Source organism: Antennarius striatus, chromosome 2, assembly GCF_040054535.1.
Source record: "Antennarius striatus isolate MH-2024 chromosome 2, ASM4005453v1, whole genome shotgun sequence".
Classification (NCBI taxonomy): Eukaryota; Metazoa; Chordata; class Actinopteri; order Lophiiformes; family Antennariidae; genus Antennarius; species Antennarius striatus.
Window position 1 is genome coordinate 27,617,054 of NC_090777.1, and position 19,717 is coordinate 27,636,770.

A 19,717-nucleotide genomic window follows, 5' to 3' on the forward strand; every position below is an offset into this window, starting at 1 on the left:
GTGTGCTTGACTCTTTATTTATATGATCTCGTTCATACATTATTCATGTACGCAAAAAGTGTTCGGACATGTTAAGCATGTTACAACGTGAAGACTATAAAAAAAAAAAACACATTACTTATGCACTTAGCATGGGAATGGAAGTATAATTAGAAGAGATAACAGTTACAACAAACACAATTGGCAGGCGACCAATACTTTCAGACAGGAAGTTTTTCTGCAGGAAAAACCACCAAGAACTAATATGATTAAAGAAGTTATTTGCGTATATAAATGTGCATACAGGCTGACCTTTTTTTGCAAACGTTTCAAATACTGTATTTTTCAAATATTTTTCAAAATGAAAAAAAAAACGGTTTAAAGCATTATATTATGTTTGAGAGTAAATATCTTCAGATGGGCTAATCAAATCATAGCATCCGTTATAACGCAGCGGTATCCACTATCCACGATTAGGATAGAAGCTAATAAACTGGAAACTGGAAACCCAAAGAGGGGAACTCCATCAGTCTGAGACTCAGATGTGTTAACACGCTTAGGTTGTGTTTTTGTGTGTTCAAAAGCCACTTTTTTTAAATATAAAATCAACAACCTGAAACCTAGAAACAGAATTTTATAATACTTTATTTGCAACTCATCTTTGGATCAAAAGGAGTGGTAAAGGAAGGGTTAAGGACCCCTTCCAGAGGCAATAGTCGTTCTTCTCTGCCAAATATTTACATTTTATTGATTTGTTGTAGAGAACATTTCCTCCTTTAAAAAAAGGAGAAGGTTCAGGAATGTAGACGGAGAGATAAACCCATGAACCAACATCATGGTCTTGTTGATGGCAACCTCTCCCACAAGTTTACCTTCCAGCCAACCTCTCACTCACGCTACACACTCACACACACTATTAATATGGACTCCTGTTAGTCCAGTGTTACATTCTCCCACTCAACCCCTCCTCTCTTTGCTCACCATAGAGGGTGAGAGCTGCAATGATGTATTGCCGACTATCTCATTAGACAATATCATAAAAAGCCTGTTGCCAAAGCAACGGCTCCCTGTGTTTCCATGGTTACCAGCCGCCATGTCAAGCTGGTGAATTCTCCCCTGCTGAAGGAGGGGAGGAGGCAATGACGTCCAATAGGGAGCAATTGAACAGAGAGCCTGAGAGGAGGAGGAAGAGAAGATGGCGAACAATCTGACCCCTACTGGTCACAGCTGAGTTGTGTAGCACACATCCTGCAAAATAAAGAGGTGATCAGTTAAGGATGAGGTGAGACTGAATGAACAAAGAGGTGTGATTGATATTCATGTTGTTGAACTCACAAGTACAACGTCCTTGGGCTCCAGGCCCTGCAGGATGTGAAGCACTGCATCATGCACCGTGGCAAACAGCCGACTCTTTGGGACGTTGTCTGAGAAGAAACCACCAGCTTCCAGCTGCTCCACAACGTGTGCTAATATTTAACCACACATGAAAGGGGAAAGAAATTATTTTGTCAGTATAGAGATAAATATTTGTGTGTAATGTCATGTGTCAGAAATAATGTGGTGTCACTGAGGCTGAGACCTTGGTGTATACATTCTACAATTCTTAAAAGAAATTAACTTTGACTCTTGTTTTGTCGGCTGTGCCACTCACTTTGACAGCCTGTGAGATAGATGACTATATCAATTTCTGCAAAGTCTCTGAAAATCTGAAAGAAAAAAAAATTGTATGAGGTTAGCATTGTCCTCCTGTGTTATCCTCCCAAATAACAATTTTTCAGCCAGTCAGTTGATCTGTCAGTAAATATTGGTTGTTTGGGGAATTAGTCGAAAAGCTATTCAAAATTAATTCATGATGTTTGGTTATAAAAAATTATACATATTGAGGAGTTTTACCAGTTACACAATTTGAATTTTGTAAATTTCTCTAATTTTAGAGTTATTTGGAGTACTTGTAAGGCCTTAAAATGATCTTATTTTATATGTATGCATTTGTCTGCAATATGTATTTTTAATGTTTCCATGGCAGCAACTTTTCCTCACTCTTATATGAAGAGTTTGAGGTTATTTTTTTACCTACATCTCTGAGACTATTTTCTTAGTATTGGAAGGATGATAATAAGAATAATTTTGACATTTATTTCTAGCTGACTATGATGCCATCTACTATTTAACTCTGATAAATACATTAACACATACATTTTTAAAGGATTTCACAGTGACTGTGTCCACGAAGCTGGTTGTGGAAATGTCCAAGATGATGCTGTGTGTTCCTGGTATGATTGCTATTTCCTTCTCCTCATCGATTTGCTGCAGTTCCTCATTGATGCTCTCGTCACACTGGCAGACCATGCCTGAATCTGTGTCTGACATGCTGTGTGTGTAAGCCAAGTTTACTTGGCCTTTAAGGTCACTTGTCCAGTTTTCGGTCAGATCTATATTTTCCCCCTCACTTGGTCCTTTAAGTTCTGGGGAGACTTCGGTCTTCTTTGCTTTGGCCAACTCTTTTTTCTGGAAAATGAAAAAAATCAAAAAGTTTAAATTATCTGTTAAAATATGCCATTTTTGCAATATAAAATATACAAATGTGTAATTTAGGACATCATACTTGTTTCTTTTCCTCCTTTCTAAGTCTCTTTTTCTCTTTATCTTGTTCACGTTTCAGTTTTGTTTCTTGTTTCTTCTTCTGCGTCAGCAGCTTCCCAAGGTCGATTCCACTCTGCACAGAAAACAAAGCATCACATGAAGTAAAGAAATAAGAAAGTGTGATGAGAGAGAGACAGGGGGACAGGGATTCCATCTGCATTCAGAAAAAATCATATTCACACACCTTTTCTTGCAAGGCGTCCAAATACAACTCAACATTTGCGTAGTAAATAGTTGTTGATGAACGGAAGATTTTAATTCCTGGAATCTCTTTAGCCTGTAGGGACACATCATAAAACGGAAGACTTCAGACTCTCACATCCTCTTTCACTATGATTTGTACTTTTCACCTCAAAAAAGGTACTGTTTGACTAAATGGGCTACCATTTACTGACTAAAAGTTGAACTAATTTTCTGTAGAATGTTCTTGTAGAGGTTTGGTCCAAAACTAAGTATAATTAATCAAACCACCAGAGGTATATGTTGATCTAAATATTACAAGTGGCACATCAGATTTTTTTTATTTCAAAAGTTGCTTTAACTTACATTTCTTAAGAATCCAGTGTTTGTAAAATGTCACTCACCTCCTGGTAGAGGTCTGTATCCAGATAGATGTCAGTGCCTGGCACGTTGCCCAAGATAGCATAGCGAGGTCTGAAAGGTATTAAAACATTATTAGAATTGGAATTACCCTACATTTACATTTATACATTTTATCTGTGCATCAGTAATTATTTAAAGAATAGTGTGCAGTTACAGTTGTGTTCTGAAGATGACGGTGAGCATGGCAAAGGCAATGGATACGGCCAGCCCCAGGTCCAGATTGAGCAGGATGGTGCTTGTGAATGTTACCAGCCACACCACCTACCAGAAACACTTAAGTCAGCAGGTTGAAAGCTCCAGGAAGTTCTCACAGTGAGTAAAATGAGAAGAATAAGACATACCAGATCGACCTTGTTGGTCCTCCACAGTATTGGCACATCTGTAAACTGCTTGAACATCCCTTTCAAATTTACCAACACAATTGCAGATAAGACAGCCTGAGGAAAAAACAAACATTTACACCTTTTTTCACATCAGTGACCTCGCTCATGAATTTAATTCACTCACAGCAAAAATAACAATCATTGTATGGAAATGATGCTGAAAGGAGAGTTACCTTGGGAAGATCTTCAAAGAGAGCACCTAATTTTAAAATTGTAATCAGGACAATGACACAAGAAATCATCCCTGCAACCTGGCAAAACACACACACACACACACACACACACACACACACACAGAGAGAGAGAGAGAGAGAGAGAGAGAAATACAATATGCAGTTGTTAGAAATAAATAAATAAATAAATAAATAAATAAATATGAAAATTAGGGCTGTCACTTTAACGCGTTAATAAGATTAATTAATTACGCTGCAAATTACTGCGTTATAAAAATCAACACAATTAATCGCGAGTGGCAAGTCAATGCGCAAGCATTTTACATTTGTCCCATTGAGGGACCCGTAGGCTGCAGTGACGTCACTTCCTACCTGCGTCACTAGTCAACAGTAGGGTGACTGACAACAGAGATGGACGCGACACAGGAGATCGTGGTAAGACCACTCGGACCTTTGGGCGGAAAGTTTATTTCTAAAAAGAACAAAGACGGGACTATCAACAAAAACGTAGTAATTCTGCGCTGCCAGTCCGCTCTGTAGACCCCCCGTCAGTCTGCCCCAGGGCAGCTGTGGCTACACACGTAGCTGACCATCACCAAGTATGAATCAGGACTGAATGAATAATGCATCGGATGTAAAGCGTCTTTCAGTGTACAGAAAAGCGCGACATAAATCTAATACATTATTATTATTAATGATAATAATATAATAATAATATTTGTACCTTTTGTAAAAGAATGTTCATATCAGCGAAGCAGCTCCAGCTTAACATATCATTTAAATGCAAAACATGTGGAGGACACAGAGTTGAACGTTAGCTTAGCCTTTTAAAGGAAAAGCCTGTTGGCATCTTGCTATTTAGTTGCCTTATTTAGAGGCATGTTATACTATTCATTTGAATTGCTGTATTGAGTCAGCTTTAGTATTCATTTTGATGGAGAGTCTGCTTAGGTGCCTGTTTGAGACTCAGCCTTATTTTATTTCTGAATTTTATTTATTTAACTGTATTTGTATTGCATTTTTGAGAAATGCACCTGGCCTCATTGGTTTGCTGATGTGCTTGGCCTTTTTTCTTTTGAATTTCATTTATAAAGCACATTTAACCAATAAAAATGTGGATTTCAAATCTCCTCTGCTTGGTGTATACTATTGATTAGTCATGTACTACAATTTTGTAATGTCCTAGAATCAAATTATTTATTTGGGGGCCTTTAGCAGGTATGAGATTAAAATGTGATTAATTAATTACAAATCCTGTAATTAATTATATAAAAAATTTTAATCCCGACAGCACAAATAAAACTTAATTTGATGTAAACAGATGCATCTTTGACATCCTCAAGGGGGAACTGTGATATTTTACACCTGGTGTAGTCTGTTTTTCACACGGGACAACAACACGGGTGTTTGTATTGTGTTTACTTGTGTTTTGCCTCCAGTGGTCTCCTGGACAAGGGTGCGAGACAGGGAGGAAGTCACAGCGTAGCACTGGAAAAAGCTGCCAATAGTGTTACTGAGACCCAAGGCAAACAGCTCCTGGAAAAGAACAAACATGAAGACACTCCCATTGATACAGACATTTGGTTTTATTAACATTTTGATCTGGGGTGTGTAATCTTCAAGTCAAAAGCATAATATGAATCTAGAATAGAAAATGCGTGATTGAATCAGCCAGTCCTCGGTGGACCTTCATCAGCTCCACTTGTGCTTCTGAATGGAATATTTACAGAGGTAGGATAATTTTAAAAAAGTGGCCAGAGGAGTAATTTGCTAGGTTTTAGCGATGGTTCACGTCAAAAGTGGGATTTCAACTCAGTGCTGTCCAGTAAACTTGTTCACATCAATAACAAATTATGACCATACTAAAAGCACTGCCAAGCCCATTTTAAAACATACTTGACTTGCTCAAGCTAGCGGTATTAATTATTTAGCAGGTCAGTTTTCATTGGATCTGAGAACCTCACATTGGCCAGATCACCGTTGTCTCCACAGCCAGCCTATAATTTATAGTGCAGTCTTTTTATCTACAGAAGACAACAACCTAACAAAAATTACAAAAACACATTTTAAATCATTCCCTTGTAATTCAAATACACACAAACACTCTGATGAACACCTAATGCCTGTACACATGCACACACATATATATTCTTCCAACAGGGAAACATGGTTTTTTTTTAACATTATTTTTGTGTTGTTGGTTGTTACCTTTTGCAACAAAGCTATTGTCCCACTGATGATTTTGCAAATGAACGTAAACAACAAGCGCAAACAGCTTGCATGACAGAATGTATAGTTTAGAAGTTAATGAGGTTAAAGAAAGTTTATTTGGTACTGTGACTTTTGCACTGTAATATGGCACCAAATAAGCAAAGCTTTTGAGAAGCATTTGTGTTCAACAGTGATTCAGGTTAATGTATTTGTAACATGATGCTGTGCACAAGAAGAATTTTGAAGGATTACACTATTTTTTATTTCTTAAATCTTAAATAACTCTCTAGTCATCTCCTAATGAGGTTTAGGTGGTCCACTTTCAGTCTGTAAATGCTCTTAGGATTTAACTGAGACGTAGATGTTTCATACATGACTTGGTTATTAAAAGGAAACAAGAGAAATATCTGATCATAGAATACATTAATATACAATAGGATATAAGAAAAAAATCCATTTGTGAACAGTGGCTTTTATTATTTTTAATATTAGATCCTCTGTCTTGTAGTTTAATGATTTTCGCTGCTGTTATTACAACTAATCATCAATGATCAAATCCCCAGCGGTCACCATGAAAATGAGAAAGGCCCTCTCCCAAGGGTTTGGCCATTATGGGCTAACAGATATCTAATTGAATAACAGAAACCTGGCGATGGGGCATGGTAGATACTGTTCTCCATGTCAACACACAACTCTAATTCTGAGGTAACAATAAGCAATGATTCCTTGTTTTAGGTACGCAGTTATTCTTGACCTTTAACCCTTCATTTAAAACACAATTTCATTACAGTACTTTAGAAATAAAGAGCATGTTGAGGTAATTTTTTTTGCTTTTCTAATTATTTATAATTGCATTAGATTGACTGAACATTAATTTATTTAAAATTGACTCAGTTCATAAAGCAAATAAACAGTATAGCAAAAAAACCCGTCTGTTGAGTTTTCATGTTGCACTGTCTGGAATCCAGGACAATATGACTCTTTTTTCTCAACAGCATGAGATGTCATGGAAACGATGAATGAGCAGAGACTCAAATCTAATTCAGCAATGAGTCAGAGAGATATGGGGAACATACATATAACTGTGTCCAGTGTGTTGTGTGTATTCCTCACCTGGTTGCTATCCACTTTGTAGCCATGTTTTAGGCCAAATGTTTTTCCAAGGGAAATACAAATGGCAAAACCCACAATGGCCACTGCAAAAGCGCTACCAATCACTTGAGAGAATACTGAGGCATCTGGAGCGCGCGGGACCTTGAGCCTGTAGCAGGATCAAAAGATGATTGTTTCAGGAATTGGTCACTGCAAATTATTCAGTACACCGAGTCTTGACACATAAGTATCTCAGCAAACAACCGGTAAACTATTAAATATCTTGTCCAAACAAAGAGTTGCACATTTTAATCCCTTGCAGCTCGCGTGACTTGGCTGACTTCCTGCCTTGTAATTAACACAAACAATTAAATTGTTCATTTCAATTTTGTTTTTTGACTTAGCACTTCAGAAACACACCCGCACATTCAGAAACACATAATTTAACCTTTGATCTTCCATTAATATTGAAAAAAAAAGCCAAATCAGAGTAACTTCAGAGTATATAACAATAATCTGCTTTTAAATGTTACTTTATCTTTCCATATGCTACTTCATTCTCTGTTGGGAAACTTTGTCACCATATGGCCTTCCCCATTACAGAAACTTTTCCAGGAACAGAAGTGTTTCATAAAATGACACACAGACTCACACTGTGACTGTTTTTTCTTGTTTAATCACAAGCTCCACATATATATGATTTTGCAGATGAACTTTTATGTGTCAGAGAGCTTGTGAAAAGTCTTCCTCCCTTAACTGCCCTGAGTCTCAACTCTTCTCCAAATCAGTGTCATTCACACACACACAAACACACGAACACACAAGTACAAATTTAATAGATTTGATGGAACTAGTAATAATCACATCCTGTAGACTTCACTTTGATCAAAAACATAACTCACTTATTTTAACCTACCCTCAAATAATTATCTAACATTTGCTTTGACTACTGTTTTCCAACTACACACCATTGAAACACACAAAGATGAACCTACCCACTGGGAATTTCTCCAACCACACTAATGCTGTATTTACCCGGCAGGTCAACAAAGTGGCTGATGAGGGTTGCCAGTATGACCTGTTGAAAAACAGGCACAGTCAGAGAAAGGGATAAAGTGTCAGCTTCACCAGTAGAGCACAACTTTTGATCCTCATGGTCAGGATGCCCCCTGCTGGACTTGTAAAGGCACAGACCTGCTGCTGAAGTGGAAAAAAAAAAGGTAGGAAACCACCACATGGAGGACTCACCACAATGAGTTCAATGGGGATGGGCATGGGCAGCTTCTGTCTGCAGTAGGCGTTGATTTCTTTGACCACACTGAGAATAAAGAGAGCAACCAGGCTGATCAGCAACTCCGGCACATGGGTCCCGAGAAGGAGTCGACACAGATCCACCAGAGTCTGTGAGCATCAGAGTGTGGGGGGAGAGGATGGCAGAGGAATCACGTTACAACACATAGTGAAAGCGAGTGTGTGTAGCTCAATGGAGGTGTGCTGATTAATCTCCCAGCCCTTAGCTGTTCTTGAGTTAATTAAACATGGAGTGGTGCGCGTGACAGAAGAAGAACCCATTACACTTAGGAGTGAACTCAGACAAGAGTCACCTTGAACTATTTTTTCCCCCTTTTTCTTTTAACATTATAAAGATAAGACTCATGTTTGTGTGGATTATCGTTCGTTTGGGCCATGGTGATCCTGAAAGCTTTAATATTTGGACTTCAAGAGGTTTAAAGATGTTTCATTGCATCCAAGAGGCCTTATCAGTTCAAAGTGACTGATGAGGAGTTACAGGTATTTAACCTCCACAAACACAGCTAATGTTGCATGTGTGCCGTTGACCTAGCTGGAACTATTTGTTGGTCATTAGGTCATTGGGGTCACAAGTGGTTTGTTTACCTACTTCACCAAAACGTGAGTCAATAATGTTGCATGAATCAAGATGTGAATGGTGATGAAACAGCCTGGGGAGAGATGTTAGCACTGTTTGGGGGTGATGGATGGGGTAGACCATCGCAGCATTAATCATCAGACTTTCTTCCGTTGGCTCCCCCACCATCAGTTCTTTCGGTCCGGAATGTCGACCTTATTCTCTTTATTCACAGTTCTAGCATAAGGGAGGATGTCCGGGAGAACAGGCTGCCCTTTTTGGTTTATCAAGGGCACAATAAGGTGGAAAGGACTTTCTTGTAATCCTACGCAAAGATGATCTGATTCATTCATCTATCACCTCTTGGTTAGTGAGACAATGGAGGCGATGTTATAGTAGGTTAAGGTCAGCGTGGTTCCAAATGATATGGAGCATCAGAGTTCAGCTTAAAATATGCGAAAATAAAACTTCTTCCAAATTTAGAAATTTATTTTGTTAGATATAAATGCTAGTAAACCTGATTCTTATCCACATGTCAAAATGATTTCATGTAGCTTTAGTGATTGCTGCGATCAATGGGGCGCGTCACTTGTTTGAAAAAGATTTTTAGTGCTGTAATTAGGAAATGCTTCATGTTTATTTTTTTATTCACCAACACCCCCTAATTTTTTGGGAACTATTCCAACATTGTTCATTTATGTTTGACATTGCGTAATGCTGAAATCTGACAGTAGATGGCGCGTTTGTGCCACTGTGGATCCATCACAGACATCACATTTACAGTGTTTATGCTTGGACAAAAGACTTGGAGGTAAAGCAGCAGCAACTTGAACAAGATGCTGCCTTCATATTCTTATTTATTTGTGCTAAGTACACCTATTTATTGGATTTAATATTTATTACTCCTACTTAAATTACAAATATAAGTTATCTACAAAATAATCAGAAATATAACATTCAGTACATTAAGTAATTAATCCTGTTATTAAAAGTCAGTTCAAATGAATGAAAAATGAAAGTGTAAATTTTTAAAATTGAGTCAACAGGACAAGCTGATCCAAGTGGGCAGGTTCTTCAACAGTTTACCTCCTGCCTGCAGCCATCCATCTGTCAAAGTACTGGGGTCACCCTTTTGTATCGGAACAATTTAATTGTTTTACAAACGTGTTTTGGTTTTGCATTCTTTATGAGGACAATAAAGTATTTCACAACTGACATTATGTATACAGCTTCTGTTGCCACATTCAGTGTTACGGCTGGAGCGAGACATTCCGTTTCAAGCCGCTTCTGGTTCATGTACTGATAACAAGAATTACACAGAAGCCTGGTCTTCTAGTACAGGATTTTAACTGAAACTACAACACCCATGTTCCCCCACCTGTCACCTTCACGTTATTCCCCACAATTCCTAAAGGGACAGGCCTGGCCTGTAGCAGAACCCAATCTGAAGCAGGCCTCTGTGATTACGTGATGGCTTCTCTCTCTCGGATTTGACCCTTTTGTGTTCTATCTTGCCCAAACTCTGACACATTTCACACACAAAGTTGACTGAAGTACAAATCAATTTTAAAAATATCATCCAACATCTGCTTATGTTGCAAGGTAACTTGTAAATAGGACCTGAACAGTTCTAAAATCAAAAAAATCTGCACTAATTAAACAACATGGGGCAGCTAACTAAATCTATCATTGAAGAGATTGTATTCTTGATAAGATGTTACTGGGTACAGAAACCACTGGGTGCTAATGTCTAATGCACTGATTTCCTTGTTGGGAAGTAAAACATCTATTGCTAAGCGAATAAAAGTGAAGATGAACACAAGTTTGGCGTGAAGTTTTTTCTTAATCATACAGTTGTTGCTCTTGGTGTTCAATGTTGGACAATCGTATAGCTCACTGTTGTCTGTTTAAGTCTCACTTCCATTGCTAAATTGTCCAACATACCTTCAGTCATTTTGCTACGACCTAATCTATACAAGTGCAGCCCCTACACAGCCCCACTCTTTTGCTGCCATGACATCAGAGATTCATCAGCAAAGTGGAAGAGATGTAAATACTGTAACTGCATTTAAATTTATACCATCACCTAAGGTTTTTATTCCCCAGAAAGAAAACAAATATAATGAAAGCTATATTTTGTTGGATACCCTTGTAACTTAAAAAAAGAAAATTGCTGTTTCATTTGTTTTTGTGAGTGAATTGGTTGACTATATTTTTTCACACATTTGGACGGAGCACAGAAGACATTTTCTCACTGTTTGCAGAAGCAAACCTCACTCACCGCTGAATGGGGTTTAGTATTAACACATGTGAAGGAGTGGTATTTATAATTTCATTTGAGTCAACAATGGAACAAATTATTTTGTTTGTTAGCTGTCCATCAGCTAAGTCAAAGATGTACTCACGTAAATAAGGGCCAGAGGGCCCGTGAAGCGAGCCGGCCTCACTCCGAACAGGTACTTGAGCTGGGAGACGCATACATGACACGCCGACCCGGTGGTGTAACCACGAACCAGTGGCTCAGACAGGTAGGTGACGACAAAACCAAACCTCACTACACCCAACAGAATCTTTGACACAAAAAAAAAAAAAAGATTTTGTCAAAAGAACTGAAATAACACTGAAAAGAATGAGGAGGAACAGATTTCAAAGTGGACATACGTGTAAAAACACACCTGAAAGATGCCTGACAGGACTGTGAGAGAACACGCTATCTGAACTCTGTACGCATCTCTTGCACCGATGTCAATAATTTCACTTCCATTAGTGCCATTTATAACAAATTTACTGTCCGGTGCCAGCTCCTCTGTCACACTACCAATCATGACGCTGATAACAGCAAATGTACCTAAACAAGGACACAATCATGTATGAGTTCATTTATGTTATTTCATCTGTTTGCTTGCTAATCATTTCTGCTTCCACTCACCTATGGAGATGTGTCTGGAAGTACCAAAGATGAAATAAACCAAGACAGGGAAAAGAGAGGAGTAAAGGCCGTACACTGGGGGTAAAGCTGCCAAAAGAGCATACGCCATCCCTGAAAAAAGGAAAAGTTTGGCTTTTTAGGACAGTTTGACACTTTGCTTTGATTTCTCTCCGACTGAATGTCAAACATATGAAATCATCAGTCCTGACAATGGAGAATTTTAAGTTATACTCTAACTTTTGTTCTGTGAGTGAAGACTTTGAGTCTTATTACCTAAAAAAAACGTAGCAGAATTTATTCAGCCCATGAACAAATGCTTCCATTTAATAAATTCAAAATTGTCTCCTTTTTTTCCAGTTTACAAGAAGGGTATGAAATTACAATCTGAAAAGTAACTATAGTATTAGGGAAAAATAAAAGCCTTTAATTTTTTTCATAAACCAACAGTGTGCCTTGTAATCCAGTGGGCCATATATATGAAAAAGGTTTAAAATAGGCCATTCATTGAAGGTGCGCCTTATAGTCCAGTGCGCCTTATAGTCCAGTGCATCTTATAGCGCGGAAAGTACTGTACTGGAAAAAAATGTTTCAAGCAGAAGTTGCACCCTAAAAAATGTGTCTACTCCATGTATTTAGTAAAAGAGACAAATAAAGTTGCACAAGTACACTTAGTCATATTTCAAATTGAAGAATTGTACTTATTTACCATGATTTTCTCTCATGTATATGAAATTTTAAAAAACATGAATTTGTCTGACAAGACACTCCAAAAGGTATTGAATTATTACAACCGAGTAGTCAGTTTTCTTTCTCACTAAGACAGAAGATTTAAAGAGACAAGTTTGGAGAATATAGTGAGGATGAAGTCCCTCCTCTGTGTAGACACATCTATACAAACCCTGTGGCAGATGCATGATGCTCACACTGCAGCCAGATACCAGATCACCTACAGCATATTCTCTGAAGGAGTAGTGAGGCAACCAGCCAAGAACAGGGATCCATTTAAGCAATATGTTCATTACCCTAGGCACAGAGCACCTGAAACAATCACACGTATCTATGTTATTAAACCACACACACCTTTTTCAGTCAAACAAATGAAAACATTCTAGTCTACTTTTGTGAATCGTAACACCTGCTGCAGTTTTAAGCAGCTGGCCTTAAGCAACAGAGACACACGGCATAACACCATGAAACTATGACAGAAACAACGTTAACCAGTAATTAAATTATAAGCCTTTACCTCAGTTTGTATTTCACATTAAATAATAACACAGTATTTGTTATAATTACTATTCTGCTTTCAGGTTTATCAAAAATTAACTTAAGGGAACAACTATACAAGCACATAATATACAGTACTAACAACTGAACTCTGACATGCTTCTTTTTTATTTGCACCATTGTTTAGCTCTTTGTTTACTGATATCTGTCACACCTCCCACCTTACATATCCAGTCTATTTCTTTCTATTTCTTTTTTTACCTCACAAACTCCTTTGCTTGTTCACCCAGAGTTGGTTTAGGGAAATATGTCCGTTTACGTGCCACCTCATTCAGACGTAACTCATTCAGAACTTCCCTTTCAACAATATACTCCTCAGCTGAGCGTTCTTTCTTCTCAATATCCATGACCATTTGAGGAAATTCAGCAGATCCAGATCCAGAGAAGTTGAGCCAGAGTCTATTTGAACTCCTCCTTTTATCTGAAGACCTGCTTTCCCAGACCGAGCAACTGCAGTTGCACAACTCAGGCGAAGAGTGAGTGGGAAGCCTCCTTGATCTTCAGTTTTCCTAACTTGACAGTGCTGATCTGAGGACTGTGGGAGTGACTGCTTCCTTCGTCCTTTTAAGAGAAGAGCCACACACACACATGTCTTCACTGTGTGATTGTGCGATTGTCTGGGCGTGTGTGTGGGTGTGTGTGCACGTGTGTGTGTGTGTGTGTGTGTGTGTGTGTGTGTGTGTGTCTCCTACAGTAATTAACTTAATTAGTTAAAGGGAAAACTGGAAAAGGTGAACTTGGCAAACACTGAAGGCAAATTGTGAAAAACTAAAAAACTAAAATAAAATTCAGTTCGGCCTTTTCGTTTTTTTGCCTAAAAAAAAGAAAGAAAAAAAAGTAGGAGTCAAACTTTTTCAATCCAGGAAGGAATACTTTATCCTTCCATTCAGGAATTTGTAATTTGAGTATTACCATTTGATGAAAGGTATCCGATGAATGCAGCAAAAGAAAGGTTCATTCAGAATACTTAGCAAAAGCAACAAATAAATTTCCAAAAGTACATATAGTACATATCCTTATTTTAACTTGAAGAAATCCACTCATTTACATTCAACCATTACTTTCACATAATTTTTTTTTTTTGAAAAATCACTGAACAATGAATGTGTCTAACAGGGCACTTTTCTTTTTGCTCGTTCTCAATTTTTATTAGTGCTATTTATTTTTAATTATTGTTTGAAGTCTGTGGCTTTGGGAAAGGACAAATCACAAAGAGACATGTGCATGTCATTAAAATCCAAATGCATGCAGAAATCTGCATGCATGAAGATTTCTGCATGCATTTCCGCATGCATACATATATACAGATTTCTGCATGCATACAGGGATCCGTGGTATCAGCTGATACTTAACCAGTAAGACCACTGCAAGACTAGTGAAGGCACTTGGGTGCTCAACGCATTGCATAGGTTCTCTTCTCACATGCAGAACATTTCTGCAAGTGCGTAGACCTCAATCGGTAATCCAGGTAATGGAGGATGCTCCTGGCTCTGTGGTCCCAACAAGCCTGAGGAAGAAGATGATCAGGTTTATCGTGGCGCTCCAGTGCGAGCTTGGTCTCTAAACGGAGCCTCAAAACATCTCAGACACTTTGCTTAGATGAGAAAGAATCTCCTTATTTTCTCTGTAAAACTACTCCTGTTTGTCATTTAGCTCAACTTCATGATGGTGTCCCCAGTTGGACGTCGTTGGGACACTTCTTGCAGCCCTGAAAGTTAATTCCAAACATCTCCCAATTTTACCAACAACAATAGTTGTCATGCTTAGGATTTCAGTTGCATCTGTTATAACCCTGTGGGTCATTTATGGCAGGATTTTTTTTGTCCATAGTGTTTGTTTCCTGTCCTTGGTGTGTTCTATTTTTCTCCCCACCAGTAATGAGGGAATTGGAAGCAGGTGCTGTCTAATTGCTGGCTGCCACGTGACTGGTCAGGGGGAGAAACCCCTGACTACTTGAACCCCACACAGTCTTCACTTCCTTTTAGTCTTTCCACCAGTATGAAATGTGAATTGTTGAGACTGTTGTAAACTGTGGGATTTTGTGATGAGTGTGATCCAGGAGGAAATAAGTTTCTTTTACCCAACTTTTCTCCTGTTTCTCCTGTATTTACATAAATGTTCTTCCGTATGGAAGTTAAGGTTCATTTAGATTCCATTGTGTTTATTATGTTGACTTTTTCTTCTCCTGAAGTTAAATAAAAATAGCTCTATTTAAATTTGTAAATGCGCTTACAAGTTGCTGATTGGTTACATCACAAAGGAGCTCCCTGCTGCTCTACCTGTCATTATCTGCATGCTTACGGGCACCCTTGTGCGTGTGTGTCTGTACACACGGTTGCAAGGAGCCATGCTTCCACCAGCATATTGAAAGGACATACAAGAACAACAGCATGTACACATGGGATAAAAAAAAAAGAGTAAAGGTGAATTCAACTCGTGCTGCCTAAAGTTGCATAATTCATCTGACAAGATACTATACCTCAAGGTACCTCAAGGTTAACCAGACAAGCCTTGCACGTGTAGTTCTGAAGATCTTGCTTATCAGTGTGTGTACAGCACAGGTGGTGTAACTTAAAGACTGTTAGCTGAAGAAAAATTAAGAAATGTTGCTTTTTAAAAAGCAACATTTCTGGGTGGAATGATGAAAAAATGTTTAGTTAATAAAGAGACTATTTTTTACGGTCATGTTAATCATCATAGACAGTATGATGAGATGCATAGAACCTGATATGGATGATGTTTTTATGATTGCAAAGAATTTCCTGGTTTTTATACATCCTAATTACCACTGGAAAGCAAACATTTTATGTAAAAGAATAACTTACTGGAACAAAGGAAGATTCAATTTTGTCACTGAAAGGATCAACAATAAATGAGCGTCACCAGTAACGGGAAATGTTCTAGTACATATTAACCCGGGACCTTGACAGAAACATGTAAATATGTAATGTGAAACTGTGAAAAACCCTGCATGACACCGCTGAAAGTCTTACTAAGATGAAATGTGAAATCATTTTACAGTTATGTCATTTACAGAGCTGCAGTCTCAAAATCATTTACAGCATCATGTTAAATTATAGCTGAATGTGTGTGAGGTCGTATGAGGCCCATCCTTTTTCTTATGTATCTGTTTGTTCATTCTTATTGTGCAATAACTATAACTAGACAGCACTCATGAAGTCAAATCTTCCAGGACAGCAATAGTGTCCTGTAAGGTCAGACAGCAGTGTAACATGGACTTAGACCGCTTATCATTGTAAATTTTAAAACTTTAAATAACATTAAACATTAGCTCTCTCAAAAAATAGTTTGGAAGATTTTGTAATCATTGCAATTTACATGTGTGTGCATGTATGTGTGTCTGCTGGGAAGTTACAAAAATTTATTGGAAATTCGATGGATTACAATGAAATGTTGTGGAATGATGGGTCCAGAGGAGGGAGCAGGTGAAGCTTATCTTGCATAGTGGCACAACAAATTTATTTGTAGAATTCTGGAGCATATTCTCCCATTAGTTCACCCAAAAGCAGTATATTTACAGGTTACATTTAAAAAAAAGAAAAACACGTTCAATTTGAATCTCGACCCAAATAACCAAAAACCTAAATAATCCCAGATTCCTGATATTAAGTCAATAACGATCACACGTGGATCTACTGCAACTAAACATGTTTACCTTAATAGAGTGAAATTATTTAAGGTAGTTAGTTAGTTATTGATTAATTTAGTTAGTTTTAAGAACAAAAGCTTCTATAGTAATTTGATTTTGAGGCTTATCTGTAAGATGGTCAGAGGAAGACTAATGTGGGTCATGGCAGCATCATTGTATGATTAGTAAATTTGCTTAGTGGAGGCATGCTCACTCAGGGTGTGTTAGTTTAAGATAGTAGTGTATCAGTACTCCACCGCCCGTTCTTTCTTCAGAGGCAGTTGAGACTGAGGCCAGACAGGAAGACAGAAATACTCAGTGTTACATCCTGTGTCATGCAAAACCATCCTGAGTTCCTTCATGTGTTTTCTCTTTTATATCACATATGGAATCTGTTCCTTTAGGCATTCTCCTGTTTGACAGGTGTGTAGAGAATCATTTCATGAAAAAAATAATCAAACCTACCCAAAGAAAAAGCCTATAGTAGTAGATGATACTGGATTATTGTTACTGTTTGTGAATTCGAGTTTCCTAAAAGGCATCTGGGTAATATTTTAAACATAGGCGAAATTTGGTTTTCAGCCTGAAAATCATGTTTTACCTGATGGAAAAGAGAATTCACCTGCTGATCCAAAGAAAAACTTAAACTCGTAGTTATCTTGTGATTGATGAGTCACTTGGGACTTTCAAATAAAAGATCATGCTGCCTTTTTATGTAACTAGTGGGTTAAATCATTGAACTGGTTGGATAAAGAGGCGAGGTATTTGATAACTTGTTAAAGGTTGTAAATTTCCTAATGACAGGCAAAGTTACAATATTCCCTGACCTACTTTCTAATAAAGGTATGTAAAATAGTGAAGAACTAAAAATTAAAATGCTGGAACTCGTAGAAAACAGTCCAAACAGGAAAAAGGAGAAAGAGATGAGACAGAAATGAAGACATTTAAGAGATTGCAATTTTACTAACATTTCTCACAATGTTACTAGAAACACGCAAACTCTTAGCATCTACCTATAATGTTACACATGTTTTCTATCTTAGTTTAGTGTGTTACTATGCTAACTTTACCAGGTTGGCACTGAACATGAAATGCAACTTGTGTGTGTGTGTGTGTGTGTGCGCGCGCTACAGGGGCCTGTACTCACTAATATATGTATGCGTGCATTTGAACCATTAACTAGAGTGTGAGTTCTTCATTTCCCTTCAGGGATCAAACCAGTTTATAAAATTACATTTAAAAAAAAAAAATTAAAACAGTGTAGATGCATGTGAATGGAAAGGAGGGCAGAGAAACAGAAGATGAAGGGAGTGAAGGTTTCAAAGAGACAGACTGAAATACTTTGAGTGAACCATCCAAAACAATGGATGGTGTGAAAGACAAGTGAAGAATAGAGTGCAGAGGCAGAGCGGACTGGATGGGGGATAACAGTCAGGAGGTCTGTGGATGCTGGGAAGGAGGACATGCAAAGGATTGGTGTGAGGAAGAAGGATACAGGAGACAAAGGGTACTAGAAAAACATGATCCACTGTGGCAAACTGAAAGTGAAAGACTGTTCTGCCACATTTGGATCAAACAATTGTACCTACTAGGAATGATCTAACTTACAATTGCAATTTAATTTAATATTTATAAAGCGCCAAATCACACTACACGTTATGTCATGGCACTTTACATGACTTTTTTCTGAGGTAATCAGTTCCACATGAATTTGTGCTTGGTGACATCAAGGAAAAACCTGCCCTCTGCTTTGACTGATTGTTTGTGTGTGTGTGTGTGTGTGTGTGTGTGTGTGTGTGTGTGTGTGTGTGTGTGTGTGTGTGTGTGTGTGTGTGTGTGTGTGTGTGTGTGTGTGTGTGTGTGTGTGTGTGTGTGCGAGTGTGTGTTTGTGTGTGTGTGTGTGTGTGTGTGTGTGTGTGTGTGTGTGTGTGTGTCTGTGTGTGTGTCTGTGTGTGTGTGTGTGTGTGTGTGTGTGTGAGAGAGGGGGGGGGGGGAGAGGGAGGGAGAGAGGTGATTTTAAGTGAGAGACAGGACTGAGAAACAAGAACAAATAAATTGTTATTATTATTATTATTATTTTTATTATTAATATTATTATTAATAATAATACTATGATTGTTGTTATTATTATTATCACTATTATACCCTGAATTTTACCCTGAATGAATGAATGAATGAATGAATGAATGAATGAATGAATGAATGAATGAATGAATGAATGAATGAATGAATGAATGAATTTTTTTCTTCATTCCACATTTGGTAAAATGTCCGGTTGAAGACCTGGGCTCAGACCTGGCAGCGGTTCCACTGGTGCATGTAATCACATTCACAAACATTCTGACAAGACATTACTTATTAATCTGCATGGCTCACACACTGGAGTGCATGTTTTCCCCAAGCTGTTGTGTAATATGACATGACTCATTGTATGTGGAAATTTGGTTAGAAGACAGTTCACCTAAAGGATCACCTCCTGTCCTCTCAAATTGGACTTGTGACAGAGTCTGCTGAACAAGAAACAGTGTGAGAGTGTGTGTGAGTGTGTTCTTGGCACTGCTGCAAGCAAGCATGAGTCACGGCTTTTAGGTTCACTCACGCACACACACTAGTAACTAGAAAGCACGATCAGGAGACTGCAACTCAAACACAAGAGTGTCAGTTGAATTTTAATTATTACTTCAATTACTTATTAATAAAGTACTTGTTGATCCAGCAGAAAGTTTGAACTCTGGGCAGCAATAAAAAGATGCGGCTGAGAATGGGTTCACTCAAGGTGCAGCACCACCAGGAGCCCTCAGACATGGTTTGGCACTGCGGGCGGCACCGTTGCCTCACTCTGGGTTGAAATCCACCTGGATCTTTGTGTGCCGAGTTTGCATTTTCTGCTCATATTGTCTACAT

General features: G+C 38.1%; 1 protein-coding gene across 1 annotated transcript; it reads right to left on the reverse strand.

Moving 5' to 3' along the window:
- Positions 1 to 16: 16 nt before the first annotated feature.
- Positions 17 to 13,709, reverse strand: LOC137602352 (solute carrier family 26 member 6-like). Its single transcript, XM_068324975.1, has 19 exons — positions 13,366 to 13,709; positions 12,779 to 12,918; positions 11,881 to 11,991; positions 11,627 to 11,799; positions 11,357 to 11,521; positions 8,333 to 8,485; positions 8,080 to 8,162; positions 7,106 to 7,253; positions 5,204 to 5,317; positions 3,782 to 3,859; positions 3,567 to 3,662; positions 3,380 to 3,486; positions 3,207 to 3,276; positions 2,807 to 2,899; positions 2,585 to 2,695; positions 2,176 to 2,487; positions 1,631 to 1,685; positions 1,315 to 1,445; positions 17 to 1,227 (listed from the first exon to the last, which is right to left on the reverse strand). The coding sequence occupies exons 1-19, from the start codon at positions 13,515 to 13,517 to the stop codon at positions 1,201 to 1,203; spliced, it is 2,319 nt and encodes a 772-aa protein (XP_068181076.1). The 5' UTR covers positions 13,518 to 13,709; the 3' UTR covers positions 17 to 1,200.
- Between the last annotated feature and the right edge of the window lie 6,008 nt (positions 13,710 to 19,717).